We start from the raw sequence: 17511 nt of genomic DNA, 5'->3' as shown, positions 1-17511 counted from the left end.
GAGGGAATACTATATAGAATATGGGACATAATGCATGATGTCCGTATCCGATTTGATTTTATCCCTACCTTGGCCTTGTTGTTTTACTGTTCTCTCATCCCGGACGGGTTTCCATAAACATTCCGACTCTGATCCAGTTTTCTCCTAATTTTTCTTTGGCGTTGACGAAGATGCGCCTTAGCAGAAAAGGCTAGGTAGCTTCTAGATGAAATAATATGTGTTCAGGCCATTGGTTTGTGTAGATCTGGATCCAACACTTTTTTTAGGATGGAAAGGGAGCAAGCTAACACTATAGATAAGCAGTACAATTTGCTTCTTGGATTCTGCACGAATTTATGCCATCTGCAGCAAATTTGAACTATTTTTAATTGCTGTACTGCAATATGACACAATAAATGATAATACCAAATTTATAGCTCCACTCAGGAAATACGATTTCTGGTGCCAATATAACTCGAGCAGATCTCCTAAATAACGTTGGGACCAATGATCCAAATTTTGAAAGGCACAAAAGATAGCATGGATTTTATGTTACCGATATTTCTGGAAGTTCCAAACTTCCATTTCGAAGGAAGAGCCAGGACTTCGTACTTTGCTTTCAAATTGTACCAGCTGTATAATATCCAGATGTGCAGCGTACCTCAAGAACTATACTACCAAAGTAAACCATCAACTTGGATACTTACAATGCACGATTCACAATCGATAACCATCAAGATATCAAAGTATACATGAAGCTTGGCACAATAGTATCTCGCAGGTACATATTGATGGAGAGGACACTTGCAGCAGACAATCTTGGAAGTTCGGGAATCAAGGACACGGAAAATGCTTTCCACCTGTACAGAAGTAACTTATAATGAGGTTATTATGCAACAATTGGCATGCAGGGAACGGAACCGGCAGAACATATAGAACCATGTCCAGCTTCTGAACAAAGAAAGGGATCTGTTGATGCCAAAAAGAGAATGGATGAAGACGATATGCATGTTACTGTGACAAGGCTGCAAATAAGAGATCACTAATAAAGAAAGCTCAAGTGATCTGTGTAATGATGGGAAAGGAATCGGACCCAATACTGAGCAGTATCACGAGCCATCAGGTTAGGTTACAGGAACTTTGCAGCAAATATTGAGCACATCATCCAAAGGTGCATGATCGCCTGTGCCCTCATCTTTCCTTGCATACAACAGTTCTTTACCTTTGAACACAAACATCCCCCCCTAAAACACATATGAAACAAACAGTTTCATGAATCATGATTCTGTGTTAAATTGCAAAGGTCAGTTCAGCTTAAGGTGGCAGAAGCCATTTTAACTGCTGGGAAATAATCTAACCTGTTGTAGGACACCTGCCCTATCATCTGGGGTAGCTTCCATTGTATAATTCTTCACCGCTTCCTTAAGGGAGTCAAATCGTGAAAACACTTTCGCCTTGAGAAAATATGTTCAAGTGTTTAAGATTATATCTTTACACATCTCATAACAAACCAACAGCAAGTGTAAAATCATTGATACACAATTGATGCTTACACTGGCCGGATTGAAGAATGTGCGACCAACACCAAAATATAGACCTAAGAGGTTATACGCCTGAAAAAGGTTCGATTGGAGTTGAGAACTTAGGGAATGAAGAAAGAAAAGCTATCAACAGAAATACAGAATCAAATTGCTGATAGAACACATCATTGGTCCCTATGTACCAAATATGAAATATGGTATGGTATGTCCATGCATTTCGCTCATTCAACACCTATCACAAAAGCTTTTTTTCAGAGAGGCACATGTAAGTTGGGGTCAATAAGGTGAATAAGAGATGCATCATTCGTGGTACACCTATTAGGCAGAATCACAGCTTTTATCAACAAACTGCCAACAGAGAAATTTACAAGAACGTATGTAACAATTAGAGAACAAAAATAATGTTGTGCATCTATACAAGTCAGTTAATTTGTCAACAAACTGCCAACAGAGAAATTTTTAAGAACGTATGTAACAATTAGAAAACAGAAATAATGTTGTGCAGCTATACAGGTCAGTCAATTTGTCAACAAACTGCCAACATTACTTCTCCATTGACCAAACAGAAAAAAATGCATTCACCTTTCAGATTCACATTTCATATTGTCATCTGATTAGCCATAATGGAAATATATTTCGTCTCAAAATAGTAATTATATAGGTTTTTTTTATGAAGCAGGTCCGCAATCTGGAGTTCTAGACAACAAAATTGCAAGCAAACCCTTGTAAGTAAATGATAAGGAGACATCTCTAGGTTTCATATAAATGCATACAAAAGGAACCAGTACATTCAACAGACAAATCCCATGTTTTACATAGAGGTATAGTTTAGACTTTATGGCAACATCCAATTGGTTCATAAATAGGTGAGCACAGGATTAGTACCTTCCGATCAGGATCTGCATAGAGGTATTCCAACGGAAACGGTAACTGCATCAAATGAATTTTAGAGTAAATTATTAAGGGTTGCAAGTTCTTTGCAGGATGCCTGAAAACAATTAAAACATATAGTCATGTTTATCTCTCCTTTCCTTAGAAATATGTTGTCAAGCAAACCAATAAACAAGAACCACAAGTTACTTGGTCAAAATTCAGAGCCTGAAAACAGACTTGTGACATGCATGATGTCATATGTTAGATTCAGTGTGTTTGTGTGTGTTCAAAGATTTAAAACTAGGTTACAAAATGGAACATATACTTACGCGCTCCGCAAGAATACGAGCTTTAGCTGGAGTGCCAACACCAACAGCAATCAGTTTTACTCCAGCAGAATCAAATTTCTCCTTTGTGTCCCTCAGAACAGAGGCCAACTCCCAGCTACATGGGGGCACAATCAGAGCTGACAGTTAGCTCAAAGAAAGAAATTGACTAAATAACATCGATGTTATACCAGCTAAGCAAGATACAAAGAAGCTTCCTCGCTCACCAACAAGGGCACCCGAAATGCCTTAGCAGCGCAACAACAGCCACTCCCTGCATAGATAATAAAGCGCTTACATGTAGGCTGTAGCACCAAATTCATGTTAAGTTCTCGCAGTGGCACTGGATTATTTTGTTTAAAAGGTTTTTAGTGTTTTTCAATCTGCAAAAGGGGCTGGTTTGCTCAGTCGACCTTCTAGATTGCAAAGCGTTAAGTAATTGTTGCCCGAATATAACGACAGTAACTTCCCTAATTGAAGCAAAATATACGAAGCTCGAATATGATGCGCATCTACCTCGTTCTGATCCCACAGGTCTCTGAACGGGACGGGCTCGCCGGAGGCCGCGGAGTATATTTCAACGTCACCGAGGGCATCGCCGATACTCGACCCGATCTCCGGGGAAGAGGAGGGCACGGATGGGGAGCTCGCGGCCGCAGTCACCACCGGCGATAAAGGCGAGCGGCGGAGACGGAGGTACCGACGGCGGCTGCGGGGACCGTGGACAGAGGGGCCAAGGGGAGAAGCGGCGGTTGGGCGAAGGCGCGGCGGGAGGGAGACGCGTGGGACTAGCGAGGCGGCCGGCGGTGCGGCCATGGGTGTGAGTTTGCGACGGGAGACACGCGGCGGAACCCTACCCGCGGGAGGAGAGGCGACGGTGGAGGAGGAGGACGCACGAGAGCTGGAAGTGACCGTTGCGGTGGAGGAGGTTCCGTGGTTGCGGGTGGCGGACTGGCGCGGGCGCGGGAGCCGCTAGTTGATTCCTCCGTAGACAGCAGGTTCTTCTAGAGTGGTTCTTGTCGATTGGAGTCCCTTTTTTTATGATGATGATGATGATGAAAAAATACATCCCGGTTTGTGTACATGTGTGGATTTTACACGTTCATCAGGGCGAACCAATTTCGTCGAAACAGATATATGGCAATTTTCGTCTCTTCGATGGCATTTACTAGATAGCGCCTGAACATGCTGGGTTCTCTTCATGTCCTGCTGGAATCCGATTCTTCAGGTAGGAGAGGACAACAAGGATTTGAGTGACCAGTGACGCACGAATTTGTGTGACCAAACAGGTTTACTGAATTGGTGCAAGGAGACGTATTTCTCTATTCGCTTCTCAATTCTCAACTCGATTTGATTCTAGTATATACAGTATCTGTTTCGATTCCCTGGAATAGCGGCAATACTGCATTTGATGGATGAACGAAACCAGGGTTTCAGTCTAGCTATAGCATCAGCCTATCGGGCACATACATATACACAGACAGTCAGACACAGGCAGAGTCCGGATGACAATACAGGTCAAACGACTGGAATTTTGCGGCAGGCGCTGAGCACGTCGTCCAGAGGAGCATGATCGCCGGTGCCTTCGTCTCTCCATGAGTATAGCAACTCCTTCCCTCTGAACACGAACATTCCACCCTGGAGAAGCACGACAAACGAGCAGAATCCTTCAGTATTTCAGGTTATGGATGCATATGCACACCGTAGAGTGCAGACGACGACTTCCAACCTGCTGCAGGACGCCGGTGAGGTCGGCGGGCGTGGCTTCCAGCGTGTAGTTCTTGGTCGCCTCCTTGATGTAGTCGAGCCTTGAATATATCTTTGCCTTCATAGTATATAGAATCAGCACGCAGCGTGTAAGTCATGTCACCAGTAAGTAACAAAGACACGAGCAGCAGTGCTCACTGCTCACTGCTCAACTGAAAACGATGATGCTTACACTAGCTGGGTTGAACAACGTCCGACCCAAACCATGGTACAGTCCAAGCACGTTGTAAGCCTGAAAGAACGAGTTAGCACTTAGCAGAGCCGCGGTCATACACAACACAGAGCACTGCAATCGGGCAAACCATGCTCTCCAAAAGTTGAGATAAATTTGCAGTGTATTGTGTCACCTTGCGCTCGGGATCTGCGTACAAGGAGTCCAGAGGAAATGGCAGCTGCAATTGACACTCATTCAGAGATTCAGTTTTTCGGCAGGGTCAAAGAGTAGTAGGAGTATTCAGCACGAGGCCAGCACATACCCGGTCGGCGAGAATGCGAGCTTTCTCTGGTGTTCCGACGCCGATGGCGATCAGTTTAGCCCCCGCCGAGTCGAACTTCGCTATGGAGTCCTTGAGAACAGAGGCCAGCTCCCAGCTGCGAAAATCGACACGGCCGAAGCTTACGCGCGAGTAACAACCAATTGTGCTAACCAACGAAGAACGAACAAGAAACCGTCTCGGTCTTAGTCCTTAGTCCTTACCAGCAGAAGCACCCGAAATGCCTCAGCAGCGCAACCACGGCCACCCCCTGCGCGCGCAAGGCGGCGTCAGCGTACGACGGCCCGGAAGGCAAAGGCGATCGCTGTGACGACCACTGAGCCTAGACGGAGGAAGACAGTACCTCGGTGGAGTCCCATAGGTCCGTCAGCGCCACAGCGTTGCCTGTTCCCGCGGCGACGACGGAGACGCCGCCAAGAGCGTCCCACGCGGGCGCGCCACCGGTGTCTGAAGCCAAGCCGGGGGAGGAGGCCGAGGCTCCCGCTGCGGCGGGGACCGTCGGGGAGCGGAGACCGACGCGCCCGCCTCCGCGCGTGCGAGAGCCGCGCGCCGCCGACACGTGGACAAGCCGGCGGGGGTTGCAGTTGCACGCGCGGGGAGTGATCACCGGCGTGCACGGGAGCGAGATCGCCGTCGCCATGGAGAGATGTGGCCCTTGCGCGGAGCCGCTGACGCACGTGGTGAGTCGAGGGTCCAGGAGCGCGCGCGTGCCAGTGTGGTGAGCCACGGAGCGAGTGGCTCCTGGTGCGCGGCGGGGAGGCCGCGTGGCGCTGCCTCGGCGCGTAGTTTTTTCGAGTTGGCCTGGGTGCGTGCGGATCGGATCAGTGGTTTTACCTGGGCCGATGATCAGCAAGACGGATGCCGACGTGAATCATACAGACGCGGCCCACTAAAATGGTCCGCTTTGGTGACACCCGGTCGACTGTGGCCTGTGGGCTTGCCCGGAAGCCCTGTCGAATTTTCTCGCATGTCCCGCGACTATTTTGAACCGTCCGTCATTCACTCATTCTAGGTTGAGTTGTTCGTTCCAGATCGAGTAGCTCTAATTGTTAAGTCTGACCAAGTTTATATGAAACAACAGTAATGTTTACAATACCAAATCAGTGTCATTAGAAACCTAACAAAGAAAAATTATAGTTTATTACTTCTTTGTTAGGGATTAATAATATTTCTTTTATAAAGTTGGTTAAGCTCAGCACAATTTAACTTACAAAACAAATCATTTATATTTCAGGACGAAGAGAGAAGCTCATGTGACGTGTGAGAATACTAGTGCTTTTGGTTTCAGGAATCACCCATTCTAGATTACATTCAGTGGTGGAGTTAGAACAAATTTGATGGGGGTACGCTAAGCCTGTGGGTGCATAAGATTTTATTATAGGGGTGCATATATGGTGAAAATTTGATCATAATCATTGTTTTTTTATATTTTTATGGGTGCGACCCACCCATTGCCACCTATATAGATCCGCCCATGATTACATTGTGTATCATCAGCTAGTATAAAGTATAAACTTATGGTTTTTTTTAGAGGAGAACCAACGCATTTTCCATGTCCATGTAGATTATAAGATTTTGGGGAATAAGGTGATGCTATAAATCAACACATTTCATTTCACAAGCCGACAAATTTTGAGGTATAATAGTATGGTTATTTTATTCCCGGAAAAAAAGGCAGAGCTTTAGTAATTACTCAGAATGGTTACGTTCCCGGGCAATAAACCTTTGAGGTATGAGAATATGATGGATCATCACTAATTTCTTAAACCAAATACTCGTACCTCATTAGTGTTCAAAGGCAGTGGCTGTGGACTCATCGGCGAGGATTTCACCGGCGACAAGAGACGTGGAGGCGAGCAAGCAAGAGAATAAGCAAGACGGCGTGCTTGAACGGGTCGGAGCGATCGAGCAGACAATGGAGAGCAAGCAAGTAGGAAGACGAACCAGATCCGCCAGATTTTGATCGTACGGATGGCGTATCAAACATAAAAAGAAAATTATCTGGAGCTCGTAGATGAGCATCATCGACGATCCTGATTAATTTATATCTCTGTTAGCTTAGCTAAGACTCAATATATAGGATACTTTAGTGTTGTGTTCTCAAGGCAACGACACGGTAAACTAATGTAGTACGTATGGAGAAGCCCGAAGGCACATTGAGAGATGTTTTCCTTAATGCAAGTACCTAGGGAGATGTCTCCCTACCCCTCCTCGGTCGTCTAGTGCTACTAAACCTCACCCAACTATGGTGACCGTGCTATGAGCGAGGTTTTTACGCTATCCCCTTGTAGGAGTAGTTGAGATTCGCAAAATGTCGAGTACTTTCAGACCGGCCGTATTGCTGGTGGATTCGGCCGGTGTGCGAGACGGAAATGCACGGTGTCGTGCTGCACGAGTGCACGTGCCCGCTCCCTTGGATCCTACGGATCGGCTGCGAGAAGAAAGCGAAAACCGTATTGCCCCTGCCGGCCCGCTAGCTGCCTCCGCCACTCGTCGAAAGTGAAAAGGGCGCAGGAGATTTATCTCCAGTCTCCTCCATGGCTCCATCCACGAGATGAACTAGAAGAAGAAGTCTACGGTTTACGTACCATGAGATGAATAGTGTACATTGTACGTACATCACGAGTACTGGCGCTTGCTACTAGTAGTACGCAGAAAGGCACGAAACAATACATACGGATACGGTAACGTTGTAGTTGTTGCCCAAGTCTACTGTTACTGGTACACTATTCATGGGCCCACTCATAAGATAGATAGAAGCCGGAGCAGTAAAAGTTGCTCCAAGCGGCATTATTTTACCGGCAGCCACGCACTCATGGAGCGGTGTAGTACTAGTACTAGTCAATTGCCGCTTTGCTGCACAAATCCCAACTCGGCGGGGACCACGTAGGAAGAAGGAAGGCGAGCGCGACCGACCGTGTGGAGAGAGAGGAGGAGGTGCGAGCGGCACGCGTCCCCGTGTAAACAAGCCGAGATTCCCATCCCCCTCCCCATGTGAGGCGATGCACGCATCATTCCTCGGCGAACGGGCTAGGGGTGCTCCCAAACCCAAAGTAGGGTTAAAAAGGGGTTAGTTGGCACCGCCTACAATCATGTCTTAATCCTAGGGCTTGCGTGGGAGATGAGCCAAAGACCGGCGGTTATACCCATCTCGCTGGAGCAGTTGAGATTTCATGCAGCGTAGCTTGTGTGGTGTGCTAGCTATAGAGCGTGCGTGCCATAGCTTCTTCACCCACTTTTTTTTTTTGTTTGGTCATCAACGAGTTCATTCCCGTCACTTGTTTGATGATTTGGTGAGCTTTCAGAAATCAGCGAGAGCATGCTGGCTGCTGGCCATGCAAAGTACAATGATGGTTCAGATCATTCGAGAGAGGCACTAGCTATGCTTGGCCGGATCGACTCATGGTCAAAGGTTGGAATTGTTGGCATCGGATTCTCGGATCGACTCACACGATATATACATGTTTTATTTATTTATTTATTTATTTATTTATGTCACTCATGCTTGTCATCTGTGATTGAGATTTATTAGGCGATCCTCAGGGATTTCATCATCGAGTTTTCAATACCTTTATATTTTAAAAACTGTGGGAAAGAGTTTTATCCTCATAAAACTTCCTCTACTCTCATAAATCTTTTATCATCTTTCTTCATTAATATAGTGTCATATTAGCATATTTAATATTAATAAAACTCTAATGAAACTCTATTGAGACTGATATTATTACTTTGAGACAGCTAGCAAATGTAAGCATATTATATGCCACAATACTTTTTTTTGAAACGATCAGGAGGGGGGTTTGGCCCCTAATATGCCGCATTACTCGACCACATCACGCAGTGTACGTGTGCACCTCCTAATACTCTGCTCGTACGTGGTGTGTGTCACTCTGTCAGTTAGCGTTTTTCACCACATCACGCAGTGTACGTGTGCACTCGCACGTTCTGACGATGCGAAGTTTGGGTAATATCTGATGATGCACGGGATGATCGATATTGGAAAGCTAATTGTCCCTCAACAAATGCGTAAAGATAGCTTTAGATTTTTCCCCCCCTCTCCTGAAGTGCTGTGATCGATGTTGTTCCTGTTAATAAGCTACTAGCTCTAAACAATGGATTATTAGCTTGTGGTTGTGTTGCTGGCATCTCCGTGCATACATGTCTAGCTTCCTCGGAGCGGGTAAACAAGAAGCCCGGCAGAGGGTTCCATGCATCCAATGCTGCAAGCAGGACTTCTCTTTTGTTCTTTTCTTCTCCAGTCATGTCGTGCATCAACCCTCACTCACTCCTGCTAGCGCTACTATATATACGTTAGGCTCGCGGTTTGGTGTAAAGTATGTCTCGCGTGAAAGCTCTCAAACTGTCTCTAATCTAAACTATATATATATATATAGATGTATGGAACCGTGAACTCGAGATCTGCAACTCGCTGTGTGATGCATGGAGATGCATGTCTTGTGGTTAATTAATCTACAGGGTTTTAAAAATTGCTATGATTGGCTAGTTTAATTTGGAAGTGCAACTCCCGAGGTTGTTGCAAAATGAATTCTGAAGTGAGCTCCATCCCGTTTCCTCACTTAATAAACAATCACAGGATGATTTCAAAACTTGACATTCTGTTTGCTGGTGGTACCTCACCAAATGTGTCACTGGTATATGGGTCCACGACTCCTCAGGCTACGTAGTATCAATCAGTGGTACTGTATGTATGTAACTGGAGTGTTTGGGGCATATGGATCGTAACCAAACCAAGTAACTAACCCAAACACTCCATGCATGCCAGTTTAAGCAAATTAATATATATATATATATATATATATATATATATATATATATATATATATATATATATATATATATATATATATATATATATATATATTGCAATTATAGTGTAGAACTATGCTTTGCATGCGGACCATGCAATGCATGCCAAAGACAGCACAGGCAGAGGCGATGCACAGTGTCACCGTACAAGCTAGATCGAAATGACCCATGCCTTGTGCCTAGCTTGGTTACTGTAACCCGGCCGCACAAAAGACACGCTAGGTCTATAAACTATGCTGCCGCTGCCGGGTGCCGGCCGCTTCCGGTTCCAGCTTCCATTTCCAAGCGCCTTTCTGTACGTGCAGCGGACCAGCGAGCGGTGCAGTGTGGGCATCTTCTCTCGTCATCTTCGCAGTCCCAGGCCCCCCCTCCCTTGCCAGCTCCTGCAGCAGCAACTCACAGCACGTTTGGCACTTGCACTGGGTACTTACGCGTAGGAGTAATTGCCGCGGACAAATGTTGGTACGTGCCTTAAGTGACCCATCCGCCATGTTTGTGTTGTAGAGACAGTGCACTGAGCAGGTCCCGGGCGCGGGTGTATGTACACGTAGTACGTGCTCTGTGTCTGCAGCCCCCGCCGGGGCGGTCGTCCCAGCTGCAACGGAGAAGAGAAACCCGGCCGGCCAGCCGGGGTTGCCATGCATGCGTGCGTGCGCGCGGGAGCGGGAGCTAGACAAAAGGCGCGGACATGTGCATGGGGCCGCGCGTGCGCCAGCGCGCGCGCCATCGGAATGATGGAGGAGGACGTATAGGTTTCGGTGCCGGATTAAGCTAACCGCCGATCCATCCAAACGGCGTGGCCAGCCCAAGACGCTACCGGCCGGCTAGCGCTGCAACGGCGGCGTGGTTTGCAAGCCACGACGACGACGACGACGACGCCGACGACGACGACGCGCGTAGGGAAACCCGAGGCGCGCGCCCGCGCGCCGCTCACCGCCACCTCGCATTGCACAGTCTTTCACACGACGAGGCCCTAGAGCGAGCTGCGTGCAGCAGCGGCTATTACGAGCAAATTAGCGGCACGCTTCTCTTCGCCGGTCGCGTGTAAACTACTCAGCGCCCATCAGAATGTTGTCGCCCGGACGTACCGGACGCGCGTGCCAGCTAGCCTGACGGAGACGCGAGAGGCCAAACGCAGAGGGGGAGACCCGGGCCGGGCGGCTCCAGACTCCAGTGTTCAACAGTGGACGTGTCGTGTCGTGTCGTGTGTACGCAATTCCGTATGGGCGGCGGTGCCAAGTGCCATGCACACTCTGGCTGCAGTACCATGTACTGTCGGTGTCGCGGCGCAGTACGTACACGTAAATAGGAGTATTATCGGTGGCAATGCGGATTTGACTACGTCTAGACGTGGCCACGTGGGTCGCTTCAGGCCGACGCCTACTCTAGATGCGTTTGAATTGGAAACATCAAGTCACGGGGGATGGGCGTACGTACGATCGTTCGTTGGGAATTTCTCCGGCCGGCCGGGGCAAACCAATGATCACGGCGTTATTGCAACTTGCCAGTCGCGGTCGCACCGCGTGCAAGCGTCCTTGCCGCCTTGAACAAAGACACAGGCCCCGGCCGCGGCCAAAAGTTCTCGCTTCCACACACACGCGCGCGCGCGGACACGGACGGACGGACGTACTACGCCACCAAACAAGCTTGGCTCGCTTGCGGTTTACTACTCCACTTGGAGCTTTGGAGGGAGTAAACGGAGCTTTATTTGACCCCGGTCGATCGAGACGGTGTCGCCGCTTTTCGACGCAGATGCATGCCAGCCGGGGTCCGGTCCGTCCGTCCGTTCCCCTCTGTGCAGAATTGTGTGCATGCATGGTATGGTACCATGGCGACACGGGCACCGGCGCCCCGAGTTGGCAACCAACCAACGGTACCATAACGCGCCGCATTGAAGCGATGAACAAGAAAAGGACAGCCTGAGGCCAGCGGTTTCCTACCCAACGCCCACGCTATCGCATCGGGACTCGCCGCTCCAGTCCCGTACCCGGACGGGGACGGGCCGAGGTGTGTGTGTGCGCGCGCGCATGCAGCTGATAACACGCGTCGCGCGGCCGCGGACATGGATCTGGCAGGCACCGCCGAGACCCCGACCAACGGGCCAAAGGCCCGCCGACGTAAACGCGGCCGGGGTCCGGCGGGTCTGGCCGTCTCGGTGGATAGCGCGTTGCGCGACGCGTCTGGCTGCGTGGCCGTGCCAGCGCGTGTCGCTTGCTGTCTGGCTGGGACCGGCGGCGGCTGCCGTCACCGCGCGGGGAGCCGCCGTGTGATGTTTGACGACGCCGAGTGCACGTCGCGGAAGCATGAAAGGATCAGCCGAGAGATGAAGAAAGCATTTACTACTAGTAGTCTACTAGGAAGCATGGGCCGTCACGGGGAGCCCACCAAGGTCAATGGCAGCCGGGATTGCAAGGGGCAAAGTTGGGACCTCTCACAGTCGACCCGAGAGCCGGCAAGGCAAGGGGCCGGACGCCGGAGCTACCATACAGTAACGTACGATCGAAAAGGATAGACTAGTCATTTTGGACATGACCAGCCGTCCTGCCCGACGGGACGCAGATGCCAACCACTGGCCAATCAGGCAATCAGGGACCAATCCATCCACCTCGCTCTTGTTCGGTGCGGTGTCCGCGGATGGGACTTGACGTCGGGGCTGTGGCGAGCCCGCTCTTTATTCATGTCGGCCACGAGGAAGCCGGCCCCGTCCGTCGTTATCACATCTCGTCTCGTCGCCGATAGGGATTTCGCAGTTTTTTTCTCGAAATTCACATGCCTAGGAGTACTCCTGTACTGTATTGGGGTACTTCCTACGGAATTCACATGGAGGGAGTATGAAAAAAATTATTAAACGGCTACTGCGTTTTTACCCCTGTTTACAGTGAAGTACTGTAAAAACACTTATAAAGTCAAAGTTTTCTAATTTTAACGAAATATATACTTTAAATGCATTTTTAGAGAGAAGTTTGTTAATATGGAACAAATTCTGTTAAAATTTTATGTTGTATAGGTTGCATATGTTTTTTTCCCAAAAAGACGTGTGTGTACAAGTTATGTCATCATAAAATTTATCATATAAACTTTGCTCTAGAAAAGTTATGTTGAGAAATTTCTATCATAAAGTTTGCTCGCTAATAGTAGTTATATGAAAAAAAAAGGTTGGATTGTGAAGCTCATATAGAAATGTTGTCATCATAAGTTATATATAAAATTATACCAACATATAAATCAAAGGGCACGAAGATGGCTCATACAATTCCCATATAGATTCTATGGAGCATTTAGGAGTAAAGAAACCCTATAGTCTTCAGGGACTCAAGGAGGGCGGCACAGGTGCTTTCGCGGAGATTAGAGACGAGTGTTTCACATGGTCGATGGCAGGGAGAAAGTTATGACCCCTCTTTTTGGTATACATACCCTTAGCGAGTACTCCCTGCGCTTGTTATCAAACATTGTTCTCCTATTCCTTCTTATTAATAATGTTGGTGGGCAACCGGATCTTTCAAAAAAGAACATATAGATCAAATAATATGATAAAGAGTGATATTTGATATAAATCAATAACTAAATACTACATCACTAATATTTAACAAAAATATATATTTTGCCAAGAAAGTTCAAATTCTGGTTACCCGAGGCATTGGACTTCCGGACCAAACAAGTGACCGAAAAAATTCATCTTGGTCACTTCCGTCTCAAACTCTCCATCTCAGTTAGTTTGGTTCGTTCTTCAATTAATTGTGCCTAAGCTATTTGCCAGCACTTCTATTCTATTGAGATGAAAAAAAAGTATACAATACAAACTTCGCTTTACTCCTCTTTTTGATCGTCCTGCTCTTTACGTGCGTGAAAATTCACAAATAATTTTAAGTAGTACTCCTATTGTACGACCTTCTACACTTGAATCCTATAGTCCGCAATATGTAATTCACAAATAACTTATGTCTTTCTATAGTCCGCAATATGTATATACTATTGTACGACCTTCTACACTTGAATCCTTGACGCCTATAATACGACTACATGATCTCACGACAGTTGCCGTGCTATACACCGTATACGGTGGCTGCAACAGAAAGGGAGGCATGGGCCGTGCAATTGTGCTAAAAGCTCGCCAAGCTGGCACTGCTACCAACACCTCCGCCACGTACGGAGCACAAGACCACGTACTCCTCGTCACATCGGTAGGCATAACTACAATACTAGTAGTATTAATTAGGACTATCTATGTATATATGCTACTAATACTAGAAAATAGGAAAATGGTATAGAAATGGAGTATACTACCAGTACTACCGACGGAGTATCGTGGTATATGTGGACCTGTGGCGTTAATAATGGACTAGTGGTTGCGTGATTGTGTCTGGAGACGAAGGGAGCTGAGATGTGTGCACGGCCGGTGAGACGGAGAGGGAGATGTGCACGGTGCAGGCCGGGCACAGGCAGGAGGAGCCGAGACGCGTCCGCGTCCGCCTCCCACGACGACGTGTTGAGTGTGACTCGAGACGCGTCCTCCGGCGGCCCGCGCGTCGCCAACGAGACCGATGCCAGTCCGACCGATCGTCGGTCTCCGGCGGGCCGTCGTCCCCGCGCGCTTGTGTGGTGCATGCGCCCGGTTCATGTGTGCTGGACTGGACCATCCATGTGTGAGGCAATCTTGGCAACTCGCAAGTGGTATTATATATGCACGGTAACTTGTTGCCTGGCGGTCCTGCGGGCCGCACGTCAACGGAGAAAGTTTGCCACGATGAAGAATGCAGGACAGAGATAGAGAGATTGAACGTCCGTTTTTGTTTGCGTCTCGGCGTTCCGGAGTCCGTAGCACTTAGCACATCATCATACTGCTACTACTATCGATCAACCGGTCCACCGAGTCGTTGCAACGGAGTTATTAGGGGCTAGTACTAGTACCAAGTTAACATGCCGGTTGCCGGATCGGGGACACGCCTATGAATGTACCATGCTATCGGCAACAACCATCCTTTCCTAGCGCGCGCGCGCGCTCTCTCTCTCTCTCCACTTCTACAAGATGAGTGTAGTGTACTCTTACTCTACAACGCGGCATTGCGCGCGCCGTACGTGAAGTGCGAGCAGCAGGTGGGGCGCCGGAGTTGCTGCCCTGTGCATGATCCTGGACGTACAAACAACACCGGGGGGGGGGGGGGGGGGGGTACCCAGGAGTAGTAATTACCAACCACCATTTGACAATGTAACAGGGCCCTTAGGTGGTGTATGTAGTGTAGCATTTTGTCTTAGGCAATTATTGTTCAATTATAAGTTAATTAGGTTTCAAAGATTTGTCTCACAATTTACTTTTTAACTGTGTTTTTAATTTTATAAATAATCTATATTTAGAAAACTCCGTACATATATTTAAATATTTGATGTGACAGAAGTTAAACTTTAACTCAACCAACTAAGGCCTTGTTTAGTTCCTAAAAAATTTTGTAAAATTTTTCAGATTCCCCGTCACATCAAATCTTTAGATGCATGCATGAAGTATTAAATATAGACAAAAATAAAAATTAATTGCACAGTTTGGTCGGAATTGACGAGACGAATCTTTTGAGTCTAGTTAGTATATGATTGGATAATATTTGTCAAATACAAACGAAAGTGATACTATTTCTATTTTACAAAATTTTTTGGAACTAAACGAAGCCTAAACGGAGCCTTATATTAAAGAAACATGCATGCTTGTTACAGTGTTCGTCTACATGACTAGGACCCTGTTGGTGTGAGCCTCCACTGCATGCGTGCCGCATGCTTCCCGGCCCGCGTTACAGTGTTCGTGCACATGACGTACGGTGATCGAGGACCAGCAGGCCACCAGCCGTCCGGGTCGACCTTGACCACAAATCGCTATGCATGAACGAGTATGTCCTCACCTTAAAAATTTAAAACTTTTTAAAATTTAGTGTCACATCTAATCTTACAGCACATACCTAAAACATTAAATATTGATGAAAACAAAAACTAATTATACAGTTTATTTATAAATCGCGAGATAAATCTTTTGATCCCAGTTAGTCAATGATTGAATAATAATTATCAAATAAAAACGAAAGTGCTACGGTACTTAAAACAAAAAAACGGAACTAAATAATGTCTAAACACGAAGAGAAAGGGAAATGACCGAGAATTTTCTGAGACAGTCATTGCTAGCCGTAAACGCCAGTGGGATAGGGATAAATAGATAGCGTAGTACGTTTCTCACCTCACGTGCATGCATGCATCACTCAGTGTTCCGTGCCGACTGCCGGAGAGCGCTGGCTGCGAGCCTGCTGCCTGCGACATTCCCGACGTGCTGGACGTTTCGCCGAGGAAGGGCGCGCCGCGCGGGCGCGGCAGCAGGTGAAATGAAAACGGGAGGACCAGATCGACCAGCAGGGACGCGCGCGTCCCTATCTAGAGTGACATGAACGAAGTGAGTTGTGGGCGCGTCCAAATCGCTCCCAAGAGCCCTTTCCGGCGGTTTGCTCGACCGGCGAGCATCATGACTCGCCGTTGCCCTCCTCGCACGCATGCACGGGAATGGGATCAAACGTTTTCACATTTTTAACCAGCCGCAGCTATCTAGCTGCCGGCGGTACCATGCATGCTGTGTCCCGTGTCCACTCATTTTGCCAGCGAGGTCCACTACTTGCTTTTTTTACCGCTACGACGACCCAACTGCCAGCAAGTATGTAGCAGCACTGTATTGTGTTCAACGGGACAAGCATGCGAGGTGTTGTTTGTGCTGAAGAAAAGGCTAGCTTAAGAGGGACCGCAGAACGGGGAAAAAAAAGGGGGGTTTCCAATGGACAAACAGTGCATAATTGGGCGGATGGCTGGCCGCGGCTGACCCCCCGGAAGATGCATGAGTGAGATCTGTGGATCGTCTCCACGCAGAGAGGGGTCAGGGGGGCAAAGGGTGATGTAGGGGTCCATGCACGGATGCACACGCAGGTACTTGTGCAGGCAGGACCTTTGCTCATGCCGCGCGTGAGAATGGCACAGTGAGGTGATCCTATCCGGCCGCTGCATCCATCTCCCTCTCGAGTCGATCGAGTCTCCATCGCGCCATGACCTCCTGTGCCTCCAAGGTACTCCGTAGATGCGATTTTCAGTCATTTGCTATGCTTGGATTTCCTTTCTGATCCGAACGTGCTAATCGAGATCTCCGCAGGGTGAGCTCTGGTTGGGGCCCCAATGGTTTAACACAGACCTATTAATCCCACGAATTAAAGAAGAACAAGTTGTATGTGTACCTGAGCAGTGTGCACTTGGTCCCAAAAGGGCAAAATGTCAACCAGATCAGAATTAGGATGAGTACAAGTGTGGTGGATACAACTGATTAACCAAGTGTGGTACTCGTCTTAATAATTAAGCAAAAACGAAAAAAAAGCCCCACAAGTCCACAACCAATAACCTCTGTTTTGTACAAGTATCCGTCTTGTGTTAATAATTTTGTAAATTTCAGACACTTATCTCTTTCAAAATTTCTAATCATAATTCCTATTCTTGCTTACAGTTTACCTACCCCTCCTTACTAGTAAATCTTTATTTCTTTTATTTTTCTGTTTTAGAGTTTTTTTCATTTTAAATGGCACCCATGTGTTCGTTGAGATCTTAGTTTGAGCTATACGCAGCATATGAAATAGATATGATCATCAATTCCCATGGACATGTTTTATATGCCTGAATGGTGATACTATACAACACTAA

The 17511-nt window shown here is 47.5% G+C and overlaps 2 protein-coding genes and 1 long non-coding RNA gene across 3 annotated transcripts; 1 reads left to right on the top strand and 2 right to left on the bottom strand.

Annotated features, from left to right (window-relative positions):
* On the bottom strand, positions 516-3814 carry LOC8059958 (thioredoxin-like protein AAED1, chloroplastic). Its single transcript, XM_002463897.2, has 8 exons — positions 3236-3814; positions 2947-2993; positions 2723-2837; positions 2406-2450; positions 1533-1592; positions 1338-1433; positions 1073-1223; positions 516-839 (listed from the first exon to the last, which is right to left on the bottom strand). Exons 1-7 carry the CDS (start codon positions 3533-3535, stop codon positions 1104-1106), a joined length of 783 nt encoding a protein of 260 aa, XP_002463942.1. The 5' UTR covers positions 3536-3814; the 3' UTR covers positions 516-839; positions 1073-1103.
* LOC8060536 (prostamide/prostaglandin F synthase) lies at positions 4019-5721 on the bottom strand. Its single transcript, XM_002463896.2, has 7 exons — positions 5324-5721; positions 5184-5230; positions 4963-5077; positions 4834-4878; positions 4659-4718; positions 4449-4544; positions 4019-4357 (listed from the first exon to the last, which is right to left on the bottom strand). The coding sequence occupies exons 1-7, from the start codon at positions 5618-5620 to the stop codon at positions 4238-4240; spliced, it is 780 nt and encodes a 259-aa protein (XP_002463941.1). The 5' UTR covers positions 5621-5721; the 3' UTR covers positions 4019-4237.
* Positions 16807-17285, top strand: LOC110434182. The gene is made up of 2 exons (XR_002451662.1): positions 16807-16889; positions 16973-17285. It is a non-coding gene; the product is annotated as an uncharacterized LOC110434182 (long non-coding RNA).

This window comes from Sorghum bicolor, chromosome 1 (genome assembly GCF_000003195.3).
Source record: "Sorghum bicolor cultivar BTx623 chromosome 1, Sorghum_bicolor_NCBIv3, whole genome shotgun sequence".
In the NCBI taxonomy this organism is placed as follows: Eukaryota; Viridiplantae; Streptophyta; class Magnoliopsida; order Poales; family Poaceae; genus Sorghum; species Sorghum bicolor.
The sequence above is the reverse complement of the archived record's forward strand: the minus strand, read 5'-3'. Positions and strand labels throughout refer to the sequence as shown.

What these genes read in the sequence shown, in the direction of transcription:
- LOC8059958 (XM_002463897.2), bottom strand. Translation starts at nt 3,535, where the DNA reads ATGGCCGCACCGCCGGCCGCCTCGCTAGTCCCACGCGTCTCCCTCCCG. An exon ending in ACCTGTGGGATCAGAACGAG is followed by an intron (nt 2,994 to 3,235) that starts GTAGATGCGCAT and finishes TTATCTATGCAG; the next exon opens with GGAGTGGCTGTTGTTGCGCT. An exon ending in CATTCTTCAATCCGGCCAGT is followed by an intron (nt 1,434 to 1,532) that starts GTAAGCATCAAT and finishes TATTTTCTCAAG; the next exon opens with GCGAAAGTGTTTTCACGATT.
- LOC8060536 (XM_002463896.2), bottom strand. Translation starts at nt 5,620, where the DNA reads ATGGCGACGGCGATCTCGCTCCCGTGCACGCCGGTGATCACTCCCCGC. An exon ending in CTCGCATTCTCGCCGACCGG is followed by an intron (nt 4,879 to 4,962) that starts GTATGTGCTGGC and finishes TGTCAATTGCAG; the next exon opens with CTGCCATTTCCTCTGGACTC. An exon ending in CGTTGTTCAACCCAGCTAGT is followed by an intron (nt 4,545 to 4,658) that starts GTAAGCATCATC and finishes TATACTATGAAG; the next exon opens with GCAAAGATATATTCAAGGCT.